The sequence below is a fragment of the Anastrepha ludens genome, chromosome 2, assembly GCF_028408465.1.
Source record: "Anastrepha ludens isolate Willacy chromosome 2, idAnaLude1.1, whole genome shotgun sequence".
NCBI lineage: Eukaryota > Metazoa > Arthropoda > Insecta > Diptera > Tephritidae > Anastrepha > Anastrepha ludens.
The window spans coordinates 143,551,370-143,572,332 of record NC_071498.1 but is presented as its reverse complement, the minus strand read 5'-3'; the positions used below and the strand labels follow the sequence as shown (position 1 = coordinate 143,572,332).

The following is a 20,963-nucleotide window of genomic DNA, read 5'->3' as shown; positions in this document are numbered from 1 at the left end:
AAAAAAATTTTAATAAATTATAAATATATAAATTTTTTCATTATTTAATATTTTACAGTGGGTGGATTTGATCAAGTCCAACCGAATGGTAGTCATACAGAAAGCCACACACACATTTATAAAATAAGTCGCTTGTCGCTAGAACAAAGTTGGAGAATATTAAATTTAATATCGAAAATCATATAATCAGCCAATCAGCCCAAACCAATTGACATGGGTATATAAAACAATTTTTTTTTCATGTGGTCGTTAGTGAAAAATATTACGCCAACTATCCAGTGACACAAAGCCACTTTTCTAGCGCTACTATGGCCTAGGTGCCAGTTGTCATACATATCGCTCATTCCCTGCAAGAGTTTTATAATCCAAAAATCCAAAATGTTGGGAAAACCATCATGCAAGTTTTCGCTTTTCTTCTGCCGCCTTAAATAAAAGTAAAGATATATTTTCACCAAATGCCATAATTTAATTGATATCACCATGCATTTTCTGCGCAATATATAGAAAGATCGTGGGTCATACCTGCATACTTATCTAAACCAAAAAAAAATCATTATTAATATTTTTTTTTTCTTTCGTTTTTTATTATAACTCTCTTGCAGCAATCTTGTATGTATTTACTTTATAGTGGCAAGTCTATGTAAAGTTCTTCGAACTTAGTTTCTGAACAGCACACCTCGTTAATATTACATATGTATGTATGTACTTCAATATTTGTACTCGTGTGTGCATTGTTTTTATATTATTATTGATATTCTCGATTACACTTTTATTTATTTATAGAAGTGCATTGACACATTTAGATAGACTTGCCTCTGTATATCAAAAGAAATACAATACTTACGCAAAGGCACACTCATCAGCACAACACAAGAACAGTTGATCGGTGTTAAGTAAAATAACAACACTACGTACATCAAAATCAGCTGGAGCGCAAATGATGACTCTCGACGACGTGCAAACACTTACATACATGCAACCATATGCTTGCATGTGTGCTCACTCTCTTACTCACATGCATATAATATTTGCACCTCATTAACATACACTGCTCACAGATGTACCTGTAACACTACCAGTGAGTGCATCCTATTCGCTGTTAAACGCTTGCACACGTTCGCCACGTACTTTAAGCTATTAGCAAGCAAATATTTACACATTTATGAATGCATGCATGATAATAATTTTGCTTTTACATATTCTATGTATGCATCACTTGGCAAAAAACAAAAGCTGCTGCGGGTTGCATTTATAATTGTTGTTTTTAGCTGTTTTTTTTTTTGTTTGGAAATATCCCGTACCACATATTTGTATGTAATTTTCTCCGCCACTGCAACTACTTCGTTTTTTCATAATTCTTTTTTTTTTCGTCTTCTTATTCATTTATTAACTCATTCATTATTCCGCTGCCTTTCGTGTTTAACGAACCAATTAAGTGTTGGGGAGTATTCCTTCATTTTTGTATTATTCTTCAATCACTGAGCACAAGAATTTTCCCAGCGAATACCATTCACTTAGGATTGGCTGCACGCATACACTTGCACATGTAACATTTTTCACTGTGCGACCGAAAAAGAATTTCTGGAATTTACAGAATCAAAGTGATGAAGAGTCTACATATTATATGTGCTTCCTATATGTGGAAGTTATTTGGATGAATCGTGTACTCTAGTCGTGCTAACTGTGGTCATGACTGTGTGTGTGTGTGTGCGTGGTTTTTAATGATGTTATTGTATAATAGGGCGCACCTACTGTAATATCACACTTTTGACCCTGGCAATCAGCTGTTGCTGGCAATGACTACATTCTATTTTTGAATTCGGCATCACTTGACTAGGCTGGGTTAGACTAGGCGGCAGTGAGACAAATTTGTTTACGCGAGTGTGCACATGCATGTATGTGTATATATGTATGTATGCATGCATAGACGTAGATATGGTATGCAGCAATGTGCATAACCTAGACAATATTTTCCTGTATATAGCTAAATATTAGCTTCTGCGTTTGCTTTTCTACGACTGCAATTGAATTATTATTTGGCTCATAAATATGCTGCTGGTATTAAGAATTTACTATAGGTTAAAAATTAAATAAAAAATTGAAATGAAATTGAAAAACTAAAATGTATTTGCATATAAAAATGTGATTATAAAATATTTATATTCATATATGTATGTATGTATGTTGTGCAAAACATAAACAGTTTTTGCTAATACGTTATACAGGGTTACAAATCTAGTGTTTGAAATTTAAACTATCGATTTTGTTTTACTTTGACAACTGAACTGATGTGTCAAAAGTTTTGGTTTATGGTTAGGCATTTACAAAATAAGTCGCTTGTCGCTAGAATAAAATTAGAGAATATAAAATTTAATATCCAAAACCATATAATCAAACAATGAGCCCAAACCAATTGACATGGGTATATTAAACTATTTTTTTATGTGGTCGTTAAGGATAAATATTACGTCACTTATCCAGCGACGTTTCTAGAGTTCAAAAGCGAAAGTGAAGTTGCCTTTGTTGACATAAACGTCGAAACTCCCGAAAATGTACTGAAAAGGTTAGCTGCCAGAATGGGTTGCAGCAAAGCCAAGGCGAATTCAGTAAAGGTGGGTGCCCCCTAGACCAACAACAATATTTTGTACGTTCGATTGTCAAAGAAAAGTATTGTCAAAGTGGAAAACAAAAAATGAATTCGTCTTATTTCATTCTGGGCTGACAGCCACATGGACACGGCGAAAAAAATATAAATCAGCTGATTTACCGATACCACCTTTAATATAATAGATTCGCCTTGCAGTAGAGCCAACAATGAAAGTCATTTGAGCGAAATTGTTTTGCTTGTTTAACGGCAAGATTTACGTTTTCCAATGAAGAGAAAAATTGTAGAAAAATATTCGTGCATCTTTTTTTCATAGCCGAATTAAAAGATGCCTCGGTTTTGCAGAATTTTCGAATTTTTGTAAACTAATTGATTAGTAAAACCTAGAAGTACATGAATTCTTAGAAACTAGAACAACAACAACAACTTAACGATAATAATTCATACTTATCTACTTAGTCCTGCCAAAAGTTCTGTTACAAGTTAAGTCCGTTCAAGATATGAAATTATAATTTTTTTTCAATGAAGTTAGTTTTATTTAATAATGTAATAATAAAGAAACAAATTTTTAATTTTCATTCGAAATGGTCCCCATTTGCTTTCACACAAGCCTTCAAACGATTAGGCCATTCAGCTATGCAGCAGGAACGGTTTTCATAGATATTTACGTCGCGGCTTGAACCAAAGGTTGTTTGATACTATCCCAATTTCTGTGAGGTCTTCGACAGGCCTGGTCTCCAATTCTGACCACAAACTGTAGTGCAATGTATTCAGATCTGGACTTCCAGACGGTCAATTTTCTGCCGCTATAAACTCAGGAATATTGTTTTTAGCCTCTGCTGGGTGGTTTTTGCCTTACGGGCAGGAGCGGAATCTTGCTAGAAGATACAACGCTCTCCATTGAAGACAGTGCTGCTAAACTGCTTCACCACGCCTTCTAAGACATCCTTCTGGTATACTTTTGTCCCGATCTTAACCTGTTTTTCGCAGAAAGGAAGAGATGTAACGCCTTTACAAGACTCTCCGCACCAAACCATTACGAAAGCTGGATGGTGGCCACGCTAAGCCCTTTTTTCTGTAATTTTGTTCTCGCCATATGCTTGTTAAAATTTGTCCCAAATTTATGGCAAGACTAAGTATAAAATTTATTCATTGGCAGTTTGAAAGTTTTTTTTAAAAGATGAAAAATCAAAAGCCGAAGAATTTTCGAAATCTCAATTATTCAATTCAAATTCATTCAATATTCTATGTATCTAATCCTTGGATGCATAAACCGTTCTAGTAGATTAAAGCTACGGTTTTATACAATAGCGATGCGGCAATATGACATTCGTCATATGGCGGTGGATGACGTCACTTCAGCATTGACCGTGCAAGCCCATTGTGGTGGTTTCCTCGAGAGCTTCAATCGTAAGCAGAAGGTAAAAAGCGGCACCACATTTACCTGACGGCCGTATGACGGTAATGAATAGTCGCTCAACGTTTTTTTACCGTAAGCAGTTAGGTTTAAAGTCGCGAGCATAACTGAGTACATGATATATATATTTGTTTTTAATATTTTCAATATTTTTTGAGTAAAAAAATTTTTTTTTTTTGTAATATTTACCCCCCAAACCATGTAAATCAAACTTTCAAACTCTTTATAAAGTTTAGAAAAATTCAATAAATTTTCAGTTTCAACGATAATCTCTTCATTCAAAGTCATTTGCAAAAATTATAAGTCATTGGACAGGGTGATTAATTTTGCGCCACCTTCTAGAATAAAGCGTGAAAAGGCATCGGAAAAAAATCTATTCAAAATCCCAATGTTGCTTTAGCGACTTGAGTTACACTTTAATATACAAAATTTGAATGGGCTAAAATTGGCTCGAAATTTTTCTATAAAAAGTTTAGAGTTTAGATGCAAATATGTTGAATTTTTCTAGATTTTGTATAAATTATATATGATTTTCGTTAAAAAATTAACAATGAAAAAACAAAGTACCTGCCACAAAAATATTAATTCGAAAACAGTGTAAATATTAACATATTAAAAATCATCCTGTACTGAGTCTTACGCGCTGCTGTACTTCTTTACATCCCAGCCTATGGCAAATCAAACGCAGAAACTGGCCATGGATAGGTGACACGCTTAGAAAACCACCAGATAGCATAACGAGAATGGCACTGGAATGGAACCCGCAAAGGCGCAGAGGTCGGGGTTGGCCAAAGATTACTTGGATAAGGTCGATGTTGCGCGAGCTACCAGATGTCGATAGAAGTGCAAAACAAAAAAAAAAACTTCTGTTTGTTTGTTTTGTGAAATAACGAAGATATTGCCTGAATTTCTCCTCATTTCAGTGAAAATGGCAATGCACTATAATTTGGAAAGCGCATTCTTGTAGCGCGATGCTTTAACTTCTCACTTCGCGCCGAACGATATTTTTCTACTTCCGAGAATTCCACATCTTTCAAATATACTGATAGAGCTACGTATCATTACTTATTTATTTATTAATTTATTATTTCTTCTTTTTTGTTTTGTTAAGGGGTTACATGGGTTTCGTTGGTTCAAAAAATCGGTTTATTTTTTTTTGTCTTATTAATTTCTACAACATCTGAGGAATATTATCCTAAATTTTCAAGTCGATCCGAATAATAAATTCGGAGATACAGCCTTTGGAAGGTGTGCGCTCCAAGCCACTTTTATTGTTATTCAAAACTTTAAACGCGTTTTTCTCGGAACTGTGTTTTCAAAGTCGATTGTCAAATGTTCTCGAAAATTACTCAACCGATCTTGATGAAATTTTACACAGGTGTTCGAAATACAATTTACTCGAGCGTAAACGAAGGATTTTGTTCCTTTTTTTCAATTACAACTATTTAAAAAAAAACAAAATGCCAAGTAAATTTGACCGAAATTTTCATTTTTTTGCAAAAATGTCTGCCAAAAATCTAATTTTTACTTTTTTTTCTTTCCTTCGTTCAAGCACGAGTTTATGGTCTTAACTAAAACACTTATTTTTGTTTTTTTATTTTTGATGAGCCTGTCAGGAGTTATGCTGACAACGCGGACGCACCTTTTTTTCGAGGGGTCACCGGAAATGACGTCACAATAGAGGAGTTTTAATTTTTTTTTTTTTTTTTAATTTCAGAAATTATTCTTTAAATATGTATCTATAAGACAGAAAAAAGTTTGAATTAAATATATTAAATAATTTTTTACATAGAAAAAAAAATATTGAAAATAGGCCTTTTTTTACCCGACGAAACCCATGTAACCCCTTAATTAACAAACAGTTGAAAAATATTTAAATGCACTTTGTTTTAATCTATTACTGTAAAAATACGGTCCTGTAAGTTAACATCTCTCCGCACTGCGAAAACCCGACTATCTGGTACAACCACCGCTATTCACATGCCCCATTGCACCCACTCACCTAATACCCCCCTCTCTCTCTCTCTCTCTCCCTCCCTCTCTCTCACTCGACTCCCGTCGAAATACCATGTTTCTTGGGCCTAACATTAGATGAGATAGACGATTACGATCTGTGACTACGCCGCACAGGCAGGGTTTGATGAACTGCTACAACAACAACTTGATACGGCGATTACATAACGCATCCGCTTTCTTAAGAAACTGTAGCTTAACATGCCTAAGGCGAGAAGAAACTGAATTTTGTGTGATTATATAATAACATATTTTTGATCATCACACTTGAGGAAAGAAATTGCCTCAATTATTTAACAGAGAAAAATGTATTCTCTCTGAAGCAGCAGCAAAAGTTGCTTAGGTTTTGCACAATGCTGTTTATGCATGATATGAAATCACTTACATATGTGCACAAATCGCTCTAAACAACACATATTCAGAATAATGCACACCTATATATACATATATACATAAGTTTGTGGCCACTTTTTTAGCGCTGCCGCATATCAACTCCTACCAGCAACGGTGTGCCTATCTTTGTATGGGCCGATCAACCTGCTCTGTCTATTCATTAACACTTTCCTCTATAAAACAAATATACATGTATATATGAATTTATATATATGTATGTATATGTGTATGTATGTATATGTCGGCATAAATGTATGTACATATTGAGCCTTATTTGTCTACATATAAATAACTCATTTGTCGACAATCGGGTGTATTTAAAATCCACTTACTTGGCATGACTTGAGTGCCATTTGCAACGCTTGTCTTTTGTCGCATTTTGCTTAAATGCCTATAATTAATTGCTTGTCATTTTTCAACACATTTTATGAGAAAAAATTTCGCCCCAAACAAATGTTTGTTGAAGATTAGCCTCACTGCTCGTTTCTTGTTATTGTTTTGTGCCTTATTTTGTTTGCGGTGCTCTAATTAAAACTCCCATTTTTATTTGTATGCACTTTATGGCAGCAAAAACTTACTCTATATCTTCATTTGCAAACAAAGTTGGTACCAATTAAATATTTGAATTCAGCGATTAAGTTTCACGATTAACAATTGCAATTCAATTAAAAAATAAATCCTTAAAAATACCCATGCCATGCATAGCATAAGGATTTTTTAATTAGCGAAAGTGTTGCTTTTCTTATTCCTTTTGCAAATAAGAAAACCCACCTTAACATTTTATTGCTTTCGAAGAAATTTATGCACTTACATATCACTTTTACTTTAATTTACTTTTAATTAAGCAAAATGCAGTTTGTCGGAAATCTGAGCTAAATTCTACGAATCGTCATCGGGCGCTTGCACTCTCTGTGTGGAGGAGCAATGCACACACATACATACAAGTGCATGTACTATCCTAAAATGCTTTCGTTTTTGTTAGTGCAGAAGCTATAAGGGCGGTGGGAAGGAAATATGATTGCCTATCTCCTCTGTAGCTCTCCATCGCTGTGTGGCTACTATTGCTAAATATCTTAAATCAAATGGCTCAAATTGAGATGAGGAGACTAGTGAAGCTTTTCAAAGGTGCCGGTTGCTTCAAGGGAGGTTACTAATAATCGATTTGCAGTACTACAGTATTTCTCTAAAGTGTGCTCAATTTAGAGGTATCAGAATCAAATTGATTAGGCAATCTTTATTAGTTTTGTGTAGAAGCATTCATGACATTTATTTTTTGATGATAATCCCTTTCAAATGTTGGCTGCAACTGCGCCGTAATTCGGCCATCCGTAAACACCAATTTTGAATGACTCGCCGGAGGATTTCGGTCGGTATCTCGTGAATAACTTTAGTAATGTTGGCTTCCAATGCTTCATTTGTAGCTGGTTTAACCACAAAGCATTTCGACCTTATATACCCGCACAAATAAAAGTCCAAAGGTGTGATATCACTCGAAATTCTTGGCCAATCCATTGATCCGAGACAAGAGATAGTAAATAGCTCACAGAAACGACGTCGCAGTAAATCCATTTCTTCAAGGGCTGCCTGGCTGTATGGCAAGTAGCGCCTACTTGTTGGAACCAAAGCTTGTAGATATCACGAGCTTCAATTTCCGGCATCAAAATGTCATTTATCATGGCGCGATAGCGTTCGCCATTCAGTGTTACATAGGCGCCAGCCTCGTCTTTAAATAATTATGGACCGCTGATTACACTGTGCAACAAATTCAGGTTAGGAAAAATTAGGTCCATTCTGAGAGTGGCGGGTGAAAATAGAGGCGAAATTAGAAGACCCGTATCGCGCCGTTTTTTTATGTTAGTTCGAATTTTTTTTTAATCGGCCTTCGAAGTTCGAAATCGGAGCAAAATTGTTTATATGGTTTTTTGGCTATAATTCGTCGATATTTTTTCAATCTGTAAAAGCCAAATTATTGCTAGAGACCTGTGCAACAATTACAATTTTTGAAAAAATTGATTTCGAAAATTTTTGTGGTATATACTTCAACATAAGTTGGCCTGAGCGCGAATTATATATTTAAAATGAAACAGTGAGTAGTTTGCAGAAAACATGACTTTGATCTTCAACGTCAACATATGACTAATATATACGTTCTAAAATAAATAGGTTATTATCTAAAACAAAGCTGCACTTCATAAACAGTTAAACAAAAAGCATCACGCCACCTCAGCTCAGTTACAATGGTATTTTTCCATCCAACATTCCTTTTTACTATTTGTTGTTACTAGAACTGTCTAATTTAGGTTCCCCAACACAGTTTTTCCATTAACAGTTCTTAATATTTAACTTCTTAAAATTCAACATCGTTTATATTGCTTAACATTTGTTTAACATCACTATTGTGTTATTGTCATGTTAATAACATTAGCTCTGTTATTAACAGATGCTTATACATAACTCGCGCAATGCACACTTTTCACAAAGCGTTGATTTTTGTAATACATTTGTACGATTTGTAAACGTTGTTGAGGTGTAAGTCTTTCCATGATGAAATTTCCATGAATACTAAAAAAAATTATGTATTTAGTCTGACAGTAGTCACGCGTGATTCGTCAAAAGACCCCTATTGGAAAAAGCACCTCCAATCTGATCGCCCTTTTGTTAGGGCAAGTATAATTTAAATTATATTGTAATATAAATTTAAATAAATGAATTTAAATGCAAATTCATTCCATACAATAATTGAATTATAGGAAAGTGGTTATTAAATATTTCTACGATGGTTTAAGCAGCTGTCTTATTTCTATTCCGATTGAATTGCTAATCAGCATTCGCCGTCCATAGCGCCCATAAGTACTGAGAAAATAAGAAGTGAAAAAACAGCCTCAACAGTCCAAGGCATTGAAAATTATCTTATTTTATTTATGACATTGATTCCCTGCCGACGAAAAAATTACTAAATATTATAGGTTTCCCCGAATGCTCATCCTATTGCATGGGGTAGAGACATGGATCCTTTGGAATGTTCAAGATGTTGTATCTGTATTCAATTAAGCGATGCCAAATTTCAATTTTACAGGATGAGCTGTAATGGCTTCCCGAAATTATCGGCATAATTCTGTTATTTAGGATCCAGCGACTTCGCCAGCCATATCATTACATCTCAATGGATCGAATAGCTGCTGCGCAGAAATGCGGTTGAATGCGGTACCTCCGTCATAGTAAGAGAAAGGCCACCTTTGTGTTTCTAATTGCCTTTGACTAGCAATGGAAAAGAAGCATAACGCTTAGGTGATTAGGTTGCGCAAATCAAGAAAAAGTTTAAGCGTTTCCCTTGTTTATCACTGAAAAAGATGTCTTGTGGACTATCCAAAATAAAGTTAGCAAAAAAACAACAAATTTCAATGAAGAACAAAACCAGTTTAAAGTTCATTTAACTCTAATGCAAATTTGAACCAATTTTTGACACGCATTTCAAATGCTTCAGTTTGCCATTCAAATTTCATCTTTCCCCACTGAGCACATTTCAGACAGCATTGAAGACCGACTTTGCATGCAAAGTGTTTCGTCAATCTTTGCTTCAATTATTTGTATACATTTGTATGTGTGGATGTGTGTGCATTTGTTCTATCGAATGAACGAAAAGCAAGCATATAAATATTCGTATAACAAAATAAAATTATGCAGATTGCCCATATAAATATGTGTGAGAATAGTGAATAAGAACGATCACCAAGTTATAGATCAACATTTTTAGATTGTGGATTTTATTACTTTTTTGTAAATACCGTAGAATCAAAATAAAGTTCCTTGGTATTATTATGCATGTCCATCCTTTTGTGTCTTCTATAGCATTTCTCTCAAATAACCAAGTGGTAAATAAATTAGAAATAACTATCAAATATACTAACAGTATGCTGCAAAAAGAAAGGCCGCGATAAGAGACTTCTATAATAAAATTCTCTTTTTTCACATATTTTTAAGTCATCAAAAAATCAAGCCCGCAAATTTTCCAGGAATTACAGCAAGACTTTACGGCAAGCGTTGGTTTGTGGTTCAAATTGAACGACTCTCTCTCCAGCCTCTCTCGTTTCTTCTGTGCGTGTAGTCTCCAACTTTCTCCTATTAAATCTAAGACGACACTATTCTCCACATGAGCGAAGGAGGTCAAACTACAAAAATAAAAACTAAAAAATAGGCGCGTACACTTCTGTTAGGTGTTTGATCGAACTCCTTCTCCTATTTGTGGCGTGCGTATTGATGTTTTTCCACAAGTGGAAGGACTTACAGTTTTAAGTTGTGTCCCAATGTTTTTTTATGAAGAGCTTTTTCATGACCGAAATACACTCGGAGGTTTGTCATTGCCTGCAATTAGAAAAAACCGATATTAGAAAAAACTGCCTTATGGAGTAGTCACGCAGCAACCCATTCGGCTACGGCTGTCGGCGGCCAAACAACCGCTGAAGGTGAAAGTCGTTGACACGCCAATACCGATTGTTATTAACTCCAAACTACTGGATGGCATCTTCAATAGTTTACTCTCCTTCTCGGCGCATACAACCGCATTGCCACTAAGGCCCAAAACGGCAGCTACCCGGTAGCACTTGAGGCAAGGACAAAGAAATGTTACTGACGCCTTTAAATGCCAATGACTGGCCGGTACTGAATTATACAGCGGCCATTTGGCGGCCTGGTACTAGTGATTCGCAGTTTAGCAATCTCCGAACTTTCCAGAATACTGCCAATAGCACGGTCACGAGATGTCTCTTGATTTTTCCCCTACATCATCTCCACAGCGAGGCTACTATGCTCCCAGTTAAGAAGTATGATAGGATGTTCAACAAGCGATTCTTACTGGGTCACTACCGCAGAGGAAACTGAGCCATCTCCCAGGCACGTCAGGTAGTATCTCTTTGACTGCACTGATGAGATTCAAGACTATGCTCATCTACTGGAGGCAACAGTTTATAGGCAGACCTTAAACTACAATCACCGGGAGTCGCTTACCACCTGTTTAAATTCCCGCCTCGCCAGCCGTCATCGCAGTCCAACCACCACCCATCGCAGATGAAGACCTGCAGTTGCCCAGTGAGATACGCGTCATCCTGTCACAATTGCATTCAGGATATTGTAGTGGGTTAAGCTCCGATCTTTCCACAATCGACTCCGATATACTCAATTTCCGACTTATGAAGGTACTCCGCACGACACTAACCACCTATTGACGTGCTCGCTCAAACCTCTTCACCTAACACCGCTCTCCCCCTTGCTCCACCCCGTCAAAACAGCTTATTTCTTGTGCCTATCGTTAGATGCCATTGACGATGATAGCAGTGATGGCACTGAACCGGAAGAGTTTGATAAACTATTACAGCAACAACAAACACAACAACAACAGGAAGTGGAGCGTTAACTAAAATTAATAAATATTAGCGAATTTGATAGAATCAGCTGATGAGCTGACGTCACTTGGGGTGTGTTTACAATAAAAAAATCAACCAATGGGACTTCGTTACAGTCTGGACAACGACTGATTGGACGAGTGTGTGAATATATTTGAAATGATCGTGCAGCATTCGGCTGTCGAATCACTCCTGTGAAGTCTCAGTCGAAGTTCCCCTCCCCTCGATTTTCTTTCTCACCACACTTAAAGAGCCAAGAATGATAGATACCAGGTTTGCTCGTTAGATATGGTAAACAAAAAATTAAGGGGAACTTTAGACTCTAAAACGAATGACGTCGGCATATCTGTTAAATTCGCTCAGAGCCGAATAACGGCCTGCTAGGTATTACACCTTTAAAAATCTGTTCACCATGTTAAAGAGCAAACCTGGTAAATCTACACTTCTCACAAAAATTAAGGGAACAGCAAAATTTCCTAAATTTCTTGGTGATTTTTGAAAAGCTGTATCTCGATGAAAAATGGTCACACAGAGTTTTGACAAAAAGCAATTTAAAGCTTTAAAATTCTAGTTTTACGGTCTTTGAGCAAAATTTCGTCAGTTAAAGGGCGACACAAAAATTTTCGAAATTTTTTCTTTTTTGTTTTTTTTGATTGCACGGGCTTGGCAAAATTTTTCCGACTAAAACTAGCCTCCAACAGTCAACTAGCTTGATTATTTAGCTTCAATCTTCTTTTTTTTCTGAATTTTCGCTACGATTATTTCTCTCTGAGATATCCGCATTTGACCAAAAAAGACCATTTGAAAAATTTCAAAAATGTTTGTGTCGCCGTTTAACTGATGATTACAAAATAATCGTTTAATAAAAAAATTGTTTGCTCAAAGATCTTAAAACTAGAAATTTAAAGCTTCAAATTGCTTTTTGTCGGAACTTTGAGCGACCATTTTTCACCGAGATACAGCTTTTCAAAAATCTCTAAGAAATTTAGGAAATTTTACTGTTCCCTTAATTTTTGTGAGAAGTGCATCACCCTTATGTTGGACTTCATTTTGAAAGCAAAGTGGAAATATTTGTCGTTGAGCAGCTTCAATAATAATCCAATAAGCAAATAATTGTTAGGCTAATGCAGAAAATAGACTTTATTCAGCACAATTATCGGCTATTGAAATTTTTTTAAACAATTAATGACTTTTTAGTGTCACATAAAGTAATTTCCATGCTCTCAGAAATACATATTTTGAAAACGTATTTGCTGAAATCTATTCAATATTATATCACTTCTTCTATTATCATTTCAACGAGAGACGAAAGCAAATTTTGAAAAGTCACCGCCGCTAATGAAGATCAGTAAACTCAAATGGCTTCATCAAATTGCTGTTACCCGGTAAAAAGCCGTCAAGACATTCTAAAATGATTTTTGTCTGTCGCCAATAATGAAATATTTTACCAAAAATTAATATACAATAAAAGCTGTGTACATATGTATGGACATAGGTATGCAAATGGGATTTAAATAAAATATCTAGTAATTTATGCGCAAAAGCATAAATAACTGTAAGCCAAAATAGAGAGAAAAAGAAGTCAGTCAATCAGCTAATACACGCGACCAACAGCCACTCAGTCAAGTTTAAGGTCAAGTCATCCATAATTGGCTAATTGCTTGGACGGTTGCCTGTCGCTTACCTAAAATATGCGCTGCTCACCGCAAGTTGTTGTGATTTTATCCATGCCGAATCAGTGCCGGTTATTTGTACACACACACACACACACATATATATATACATATGTATTTATATGTCGACACACGTACGTACAAGGCTGTGCAAGTTGCCGATTCGCAACTCGTTGGCTCGTATGGCTATGGCCGGTGTGTTCCGCAAAACAACAATCGCCCGTGCCCGTTGATGTGCGAACGAAAGACTGTTAGATTTGGTCATTTACGACTCGACTGCATCAAAACAAGTCGAAGCATACATTCCATGAGATTTTACACCATATCCACGTACATACCTACATACATATCTTGAGCGGCGCAACTTCAATGACGATAAATATGCGAATGTTCATCAGGAGCAGCAGCAGCGGCAGCAGCAGCGGCAGCAGCAACAACTGCAGTAGCGTCGACGGCGGTGGCGGTGGCTGGAGCCACAGAAGGCATTGTCTGTCCGTTGCTCACAATTTAATTGTTCATCGATGCTTATGCGCGCATATTCAAATCTGCAAGCTGCATTGAGTTCTTTACAATATTCACTCACTGCCGCCGTGCTGCTGTTTTAGCAAGTCATATTAACGGGGCAACTTGTGTTGCACTTTACTTTCTGTCAACCATTCACACTTCATCAAAATAGCAACGTTTATGGTTGTTTACAATTGGCCACAATTAAAAAGCCATTAGCACTCACTTTTTCGCAACCGAAATAAGGAATAAAATATCAAAAAAAAAAAAACAAAAAATTGATATCTGGTTTACAAGTCGGGCTGACTTTCAAATGCATTTTAGTCATATCAATTTTTTTGGGGTTAACGATGACTATCACAAATGTGCGTGATGCTTTAAGTGTAGTTAATTAATAATACATACATACATACATGCATACATACATACATACGCACATACATATACACAGAAGTTCATACATACAAATATATACAGTTCAGCAGCACTTTTCATTTTTGCTTTCTTTTTTCTTTTTGTTTTTTTTTTTTACTTGACAGTGCCTTAACTGATAGTTATTTCTTTATTTTGCAGATTCTTCGGACATTGTCGATTGTAAACTCAAGCTGATTCTCGGTCTAATATGGACGCTCATTTTGCACTACTCCATCTCTATGCCCCAGTGGGATGGCGAAGATGAAAGTCAAGTTAATGGCTCTGGACCAACACCCAAGCAAAGGTGAGTTGTGACGGCTTATCACTGCTTTCACTTAAATAAAGGGATGGTGACGAGATAAACTTACCTATCAACGCAAAAATAAATAATATCAAAGTGCGGGTACACGAGTAGGTGTTACTGGAATAACACGGGAGCGATTTACATATGTACATGCTTATATCCGTTTAAAGACTGTCACTTCAACAAAATTCTCCTACATTTTGTGGGGAAATTTGCTGCTCTCACTACTACTACTAACTACTTCGTGACCGTATGTTTCAGTATGGGGTAAATGGAATACATATAGGTATACTACAACAACAACATGTTATACAGTATTGGCCAAAACTAAAGCACCCCCCTAATGGCATTTCAAATAATGCTAAATCTCTCAATCAAACATCTTGAAATATGGGATATATGTACATATGTCATGTGTTTTCTTGTTACTTAAGTATTTATAAAATACCTATAATAATGAATGGTCAAAACTAAAGCACCCCAAACATTTTTTTTTCTTAACTATGGCTTTATTTTGTTGTTTTTAAGTTAATTTCTCTTCCTAACGGTATTTAAAGCTGAGTCAAAGTTCGTTAGAATAATCTGCGCAAAACACGTGCGGATTTAGTACGACAAAACATTTCATACGGGAAATCAGCAAATATGGCCAGAAATGCGTATTCAAATGAATTTAAAAATAAAATAATAAGTGATTGGCAAAGTGGTTTATCGCGACACAAAATTAGTGAGAAATATATTAATAAATAGAAGCTTAATATCGCGACTTATAAAAAAATTTTAACAAACGGGTTCTATTTCTGCAATCCATAGTGGAGGAAGGCCACGAAAGACTACACGACAAGACGACTCCACGATCAAAAGAAAAATTCAGAGTGATCCCACAGTCTCTTCGAACAAATAAAAATTGATTTAAGTTAGCCAGTAAGTTCTAGAACGATCAGAAGACGAGCAATGGAAGCCGGACTTTTCAGTCGACGACCTGCTAGAAAGCTATTTATTTCCGCCAAAAACAAAAAAGCGAGACTCGAGTTTGTGAAATTGCATATTAATTGGACAATTCAAAAATGGAAAACTGTATTATTCTCTGATGAATCCAAATATAATTTGAAACATTCAGATGGAATAAGGCGAGTAAGAAGGCCAAAGCAACAGCGACTAAATCCGAAGTATTGTATCGGAACTACCAAGTATGGTGGTGGGAACATTTTGGTCTGGTGTTGTTTCTCTGGCCAGGGTATCGGGCCTATTCACCGAATAGAGGGAATTATGGACCATTTCATGTACACAAACATCCTTAAAGATGTAATGCCACCACACGCTGAGGAGGAAATGCCACTGAGATGGAGGTTCCAGCAGGATAATGATCCGAAGCATACCTCTAGGCACTGTAAAACGTGGTTGCAGCAAAATGCTATAGAGGTCTTAGCTCAATCTCCCGATCTCAATCCCATTGAGAATTTGTGGGACATTGTAAATTCGAAAATTAATAGGGAAAATTGCAGCGCAAAGCAAGCCTTGTTTGAAGCGGTAAAAGAAGCCTGGTACAACATTTCTCCGGAAATGATTAGTAACCTAATATCTTCTATGCCAAAAAGATGTTCTGAAGTTATCAAAAATAATGGGTTTAGTACAAAATACTGAAGAATAAAAACAATTATTTTCGCTTTTAATGGGGGGTGCTTTAGTTTTGTCCAGACAAGTTTTGAATAATATTAATATTTTTAATTTAATTTTTGTAATATAAGAAATGTTGAAAATTTTTTGTTATGTTTATTAATCACCAAGGTAATAAGAAGAAACAAGATGTAAAAGTATGTAATATTCGATGTTGTTTTATTGAGTTATTTGACATTATTTGAAATGCCACTAGGGGGGTGCTTTAGTTTTGGCCAATACTGTATTTGTCCCTGTGTCTGCTTTTGTTTTCTGCGCGTCACTACGAAATGAATTGGTGCGTGACCAACGGCAGATTCAGCTGTCGAAGCCAACTGTGAAATGGAAACATGGTGAAAAGAATTCAGAGAGTGGTGGCCCAAGGTGAAAAGATTTTTGGAGATATGCTGCATAGCAGACCGTTAACCGGCGCTCAGCGAATTTGACAGAATCAGCTGAAGGGCTGATGTTACTTGGGTCACGAAAAATATCAACCAATGACAATACTTCGTTACCATTGGAACAATGACTGATTGGACGAGTGTGTGAGTGCATGTGAAATGTTCATGAACAATTCGGCTGGCGAGTCCCCCATTAAGTAGCAGCCCATAATTGGCCGCATAATTTTGTTTTTTACCATAGCAAGCGAACCTAGTAAAGCGATCGTCCTTGTACTGGAACACGTCAAACGATACAACGAGTTTGTTTCAATAGCGATCGAAGTTCGGTTTTCATTCACGCCGGCTCTTAACCCTTTTGCATCATTCGACGGAATAATCCGCGAGCAAAAACTCTCACGGAATAATCCTGAATAAAAATGTTTGTTATTTAAAGTTTGTGGAAAATACATAAATAATTTTGGTAATCATGCAACAAATTTTTTTTCGTTAGGGGGCGTCCATAAATTACGTGAGATATTTAAGGGGGGAGGGGGTCGAGTCAAATCTCATCTAATCTTACGTTGGGGAGAGGGGGCGGTCTCGGCAAATATCACGCAATTTTTTTTCCGATTGAAACAAAAAAAATTATACTATTTTGGTTCATAATCCAGATTGTACATGCTTAAGATTTAATCTTAAGCGTAATCGTAGTATGATTAAGATCATTCACTAATTCGTTCGAAAGAAAATAATTTCATTCATACTTCGACGTTATACATTACTGATGTCAATCCACCATATTTGTTTTATACCAAATAGCTCAATTTAATCTGAATTTACGGTCCAGTGCAGCCCGTCGTTTGTTTTCGCGCCACTATCAGCCGAACGTGCGACTCGATGAACAAGAGCGTAAGAGCTGAGTGGCAGCGACACACGGACAGGTTCCAACCTTCTTTGTTTAGAGAGAGCCAATATTTACTCCAGGTACATTGCAATTGATTCATATCAAATTTTTATGCGTGCCTATTTTTTTTTTTTGTTTTTAGAGTTACAAAGGGAAATTGTTTTTAATTTTTTTTTAGGTTGTGAAATGCGATGATCAGAACTGCTGCAGCCCACGCCGTAGTGATCTGCATATGATTCTTCACGACCGTTTTCTGCCACCTCCATACGCCATCACTTAGGTTGATTGACGTTTGATAATTCCGGACTTGATGGAAAGTCATTTGCTCCATTTCTAATACGCCTACCGATTCAACCGCTGAATGCCTTTATCAGCACGCCTTATGATCTCTATTGCCCAAGTATACGTGATGATTTAGAGAAAATATGCTGCAGTACATGCGGTATTTACTTCGCATCTATATTATCACAAGAGCTGCAGAGCACAGGCGAGCAGCTCACATTGCACCAGCTAAGCAAGCGCGTATGTTCCGCAAAGTGCGACCCTCACGGATTGTCGAAAGACGAGCTAATGAGTTACTGTGCGCAAGCGTCAACGGCTTAGAGTGGATAGATCAGAACGAAGTTGAAGGAGCAGATGATTTTACTAAAAATCATATGGACATGTTGGTCCCAATAGTCTCTCTTGAAACCGCGCATGATTCTCCATGGACTGAATTAGAGTAGATATTCTTTTTTTAATCGCAGTAGTTACGATTTAAGTCTTCTATTGTTAAATTTTTATTACACTTATAACTCTTAGCAATATTGATTACTAGTCTTAACTAGTCGTAAATAAAAGCACGAAGCAATTTTTTTTCTTTTTACAATAACAATCTAACGCCTTTACATAAGAAACCCACATTTTGAAAAATCTCACGTGAGATTGGGGGATGGGGAGGGGGTTGAATAAAATCTCCCGGCATCTCATCAGGGGGGGAGGGAGGTACAGAAAATTGAAAAAAACACCTCACGTAATTTATGGACGCCCCCTTAGAACAAACAGTAAACGTCTTGCCGACGCAAGGTATTTTGAGTACATCATGTATTTCGAGCGGTAATCCAAAAGGGTTAGACTACGAAAAAATCTGCAGTATTTCTAACATATAAACATTTTCATTTCTCATTATTTGATTATAAACATTTACATTTCTTTCCAATACAAATTTTTTATAGTATACTCACAGATCCATTAATAACTTCTATTCCCCCATATTTTATTTGCAGGCTGCTCAATTGGATCCACACCAGAATACCTGATATGCCCATCAACAATTTCACCAATGACTGGACTACCGGTAAGGCAGTGGGTGCTTTGGTAGATGCCTGCGCGCCTGGTCTTTGCCCCGATTGGGATATGTGGGATCCCAAAGATGCTGTACAGAATGCCTCCGAAGCAATGGGTCTCGCCGATGACTGGTTGAATGTGCGTCAGCTGATCAAGCCCGAAGAGTTGGTGAATCCCAACGTTGATGAACAGTCGATGATGACCTACTTGTCGCAATATCCAAATGCCAAACTGAAACAAGGTGCACCACTGCGCCCCAAGACGAATCCAAATAGGTGCGCGCTCTAGCTTAAGAAAGGAATAGGAAAATAATCATAAATATTTCCTTATAACTTAATTAACTGCCACTAACACGTCACTTTTCTTAAATTTCAACTCACTTTAATTTTTTCTACGTTCTATTTTTTCTATTTTTCTACTTGTCTTCGTACTTAATTAGTGTGCCTGCATTTTTTTCTTTCTCATTTTTACTCGAACGCAATATCGAGTTATGGCACTGACGTATTTAATTTTTGCCCATTCATACCGGTTTTTGTGTTTCAGTGCAAAAACTGTCAGCAATTCATTTTTTTTTTTTTTTTGGTTTTGTTACTTTCGCATATCAAAATGCTAATATTAAAAAAAAAATTGCCTTTGGATATGAAACTCTGTAATCTAATTTTTATATTCTCTTTCTTCTTTATGTGTTTTTTTGCGCATATGCGTCTCAAAATTGTTTATTGGATATTGTTTTTTGTTCGAAAACATACAAAAAATGCGAAAATTGAAAACAATGAAAATACGCAAAACTCAGCATTCCTCCACCGCGGTAAGTCTGGAATGCTTGCATACTGTTAAGTTTTAACTGCTCAATGCGGCTATAAAAAGCAATTTGTTTCGTTTCTATTGTTTGAAGAACAGCTTAACCGCTATGTATCAGTTATATCATTATTTTTGATATTCTTTTCACAAATTCTGTCTTTCTACTAACCAGAATCGTATTTTAGTGCCTCTCAACTTTCTTATTTGCAAAGAGTTTTTAGTATTAAAAAAATTTTTTTTCATGATAAGTAATTTTCGTTTTTTTTTTTTTTGATGTCACTCATTCGCCTTTCATCGCTCGTCAACACCACAAAAAAATCAATATAACGAGCACGCATTATTCCATTCTGAAAAAAAAAAATTCTAAGCTCGAATGTGTAGTTACGACCATAGAATTATTGCCTAGTGCAAAATTAGTATTTTTAACTGCAAAAATTTTATTTGTAATGAATTAGCTCTATTCAAATGGCGCTCTTGTAAAATTCCTAACGGATCTTTACTGCAATGGCAACAGAAGCTGTTAAAAATGTTTAGCCAGCGTTGCTTAATTCGATCTGTTGCTTGTCTGTATGTATTTAGTTGCATTAGGTAGGGCGATGTTCATTGCATAGCCACAGGCGCTAATTTTAAAAGCCACTTTAGCAGAAGCTCACCTATGTTAACTAACAGCTGAATGAATGTTCATTAACATTCTTTGAACTAACGCAGCAAGCAAAGCCAAAAGCCAACAGCTTACTGATAAGCATCTGTTAACGTCAAGCACCAGCTGTTAGGCGTGCACTACGCAGCAAAGGCACTGCGCAGCAAACTTAGTGACTTTTGACTAACAGAAAATCAAATTATGTGCACTGCATTTGTATAATAAATTTTAAAAATAAAAAATACTTTATTTAACATTAAAAATTAAATGCCCTAAAACGCAAACAAATTCCAAAACAAAAATATATGGCAATAAACTCTCGAAATTAACACACGTATGAATACTTATAATACAGACACATTTCAAAGCTATGTATTTGGATTTGTTTAACGAGTTTAGATCATTTATAATGATTTTTAAACAGTTATGCTCAGCAGCAGTTGCTTGCTTTGCAGTTATACACATAACAGTAAAACGATTAATGGTGTTACATAAATATATTGTAATCAATTTGTCTTCTGCGCAGCATTTAATATT

At 36.1% G+C, this 20,963-nt stretch overlaps 1 protein-coding gene and 1 long non-coding RNA gene across 6 annotated transcripts in view; one reads left to right on the top strand and one right to left on the bottom strand.

Annotated features, from left to right (window-relative positions):
• LOC128855480 (filamin-A) overlaps positions 1 to 20,963 on the top strand; it is a 184,323-nt gene that overhangs the window by 81,295 nt on the left and 82,065 nt on the right. For 3 of the 5 annotated variants that reach the window (XM_054090424.1, XM_054090420.1, XM_054090422.1), the window contains 3 exons: positions 14,578 to 14,722; positions 18,925 to 19,260; positions 19,779 to 19,793. In XM_054090424.1, coding sequence (XP_053946399.1) covers positions 14,578 to 14,722; positions 18,925 to 19,260; positions 19,779 to 19,793 — 496 coding nt within the window. The remainder of the gene's footprint in view (positions 1 to 14,577; positions 14,723 to 18,924; positions 19,261 to 19,778; positions 19,794 to 20,963) is intronic. The other 2 variants (XM_054090421.1, XM_054090423.1) reach the window with 1 other exon arrangement.
• LOC128855482 (uncharacterized) lies at positions 327 to 927 on the bottom strand. Its single transcript, XR_008453727.1, has 3 exons — positions 845 to 927; positions 480 to 534; positions 327 to 423 (listed from the first exon to the last, which is right to left on the bottom strand). It is a non-coding gene; the product is annotated as an uncharacterized LOC128855482 (long non-coding RNA).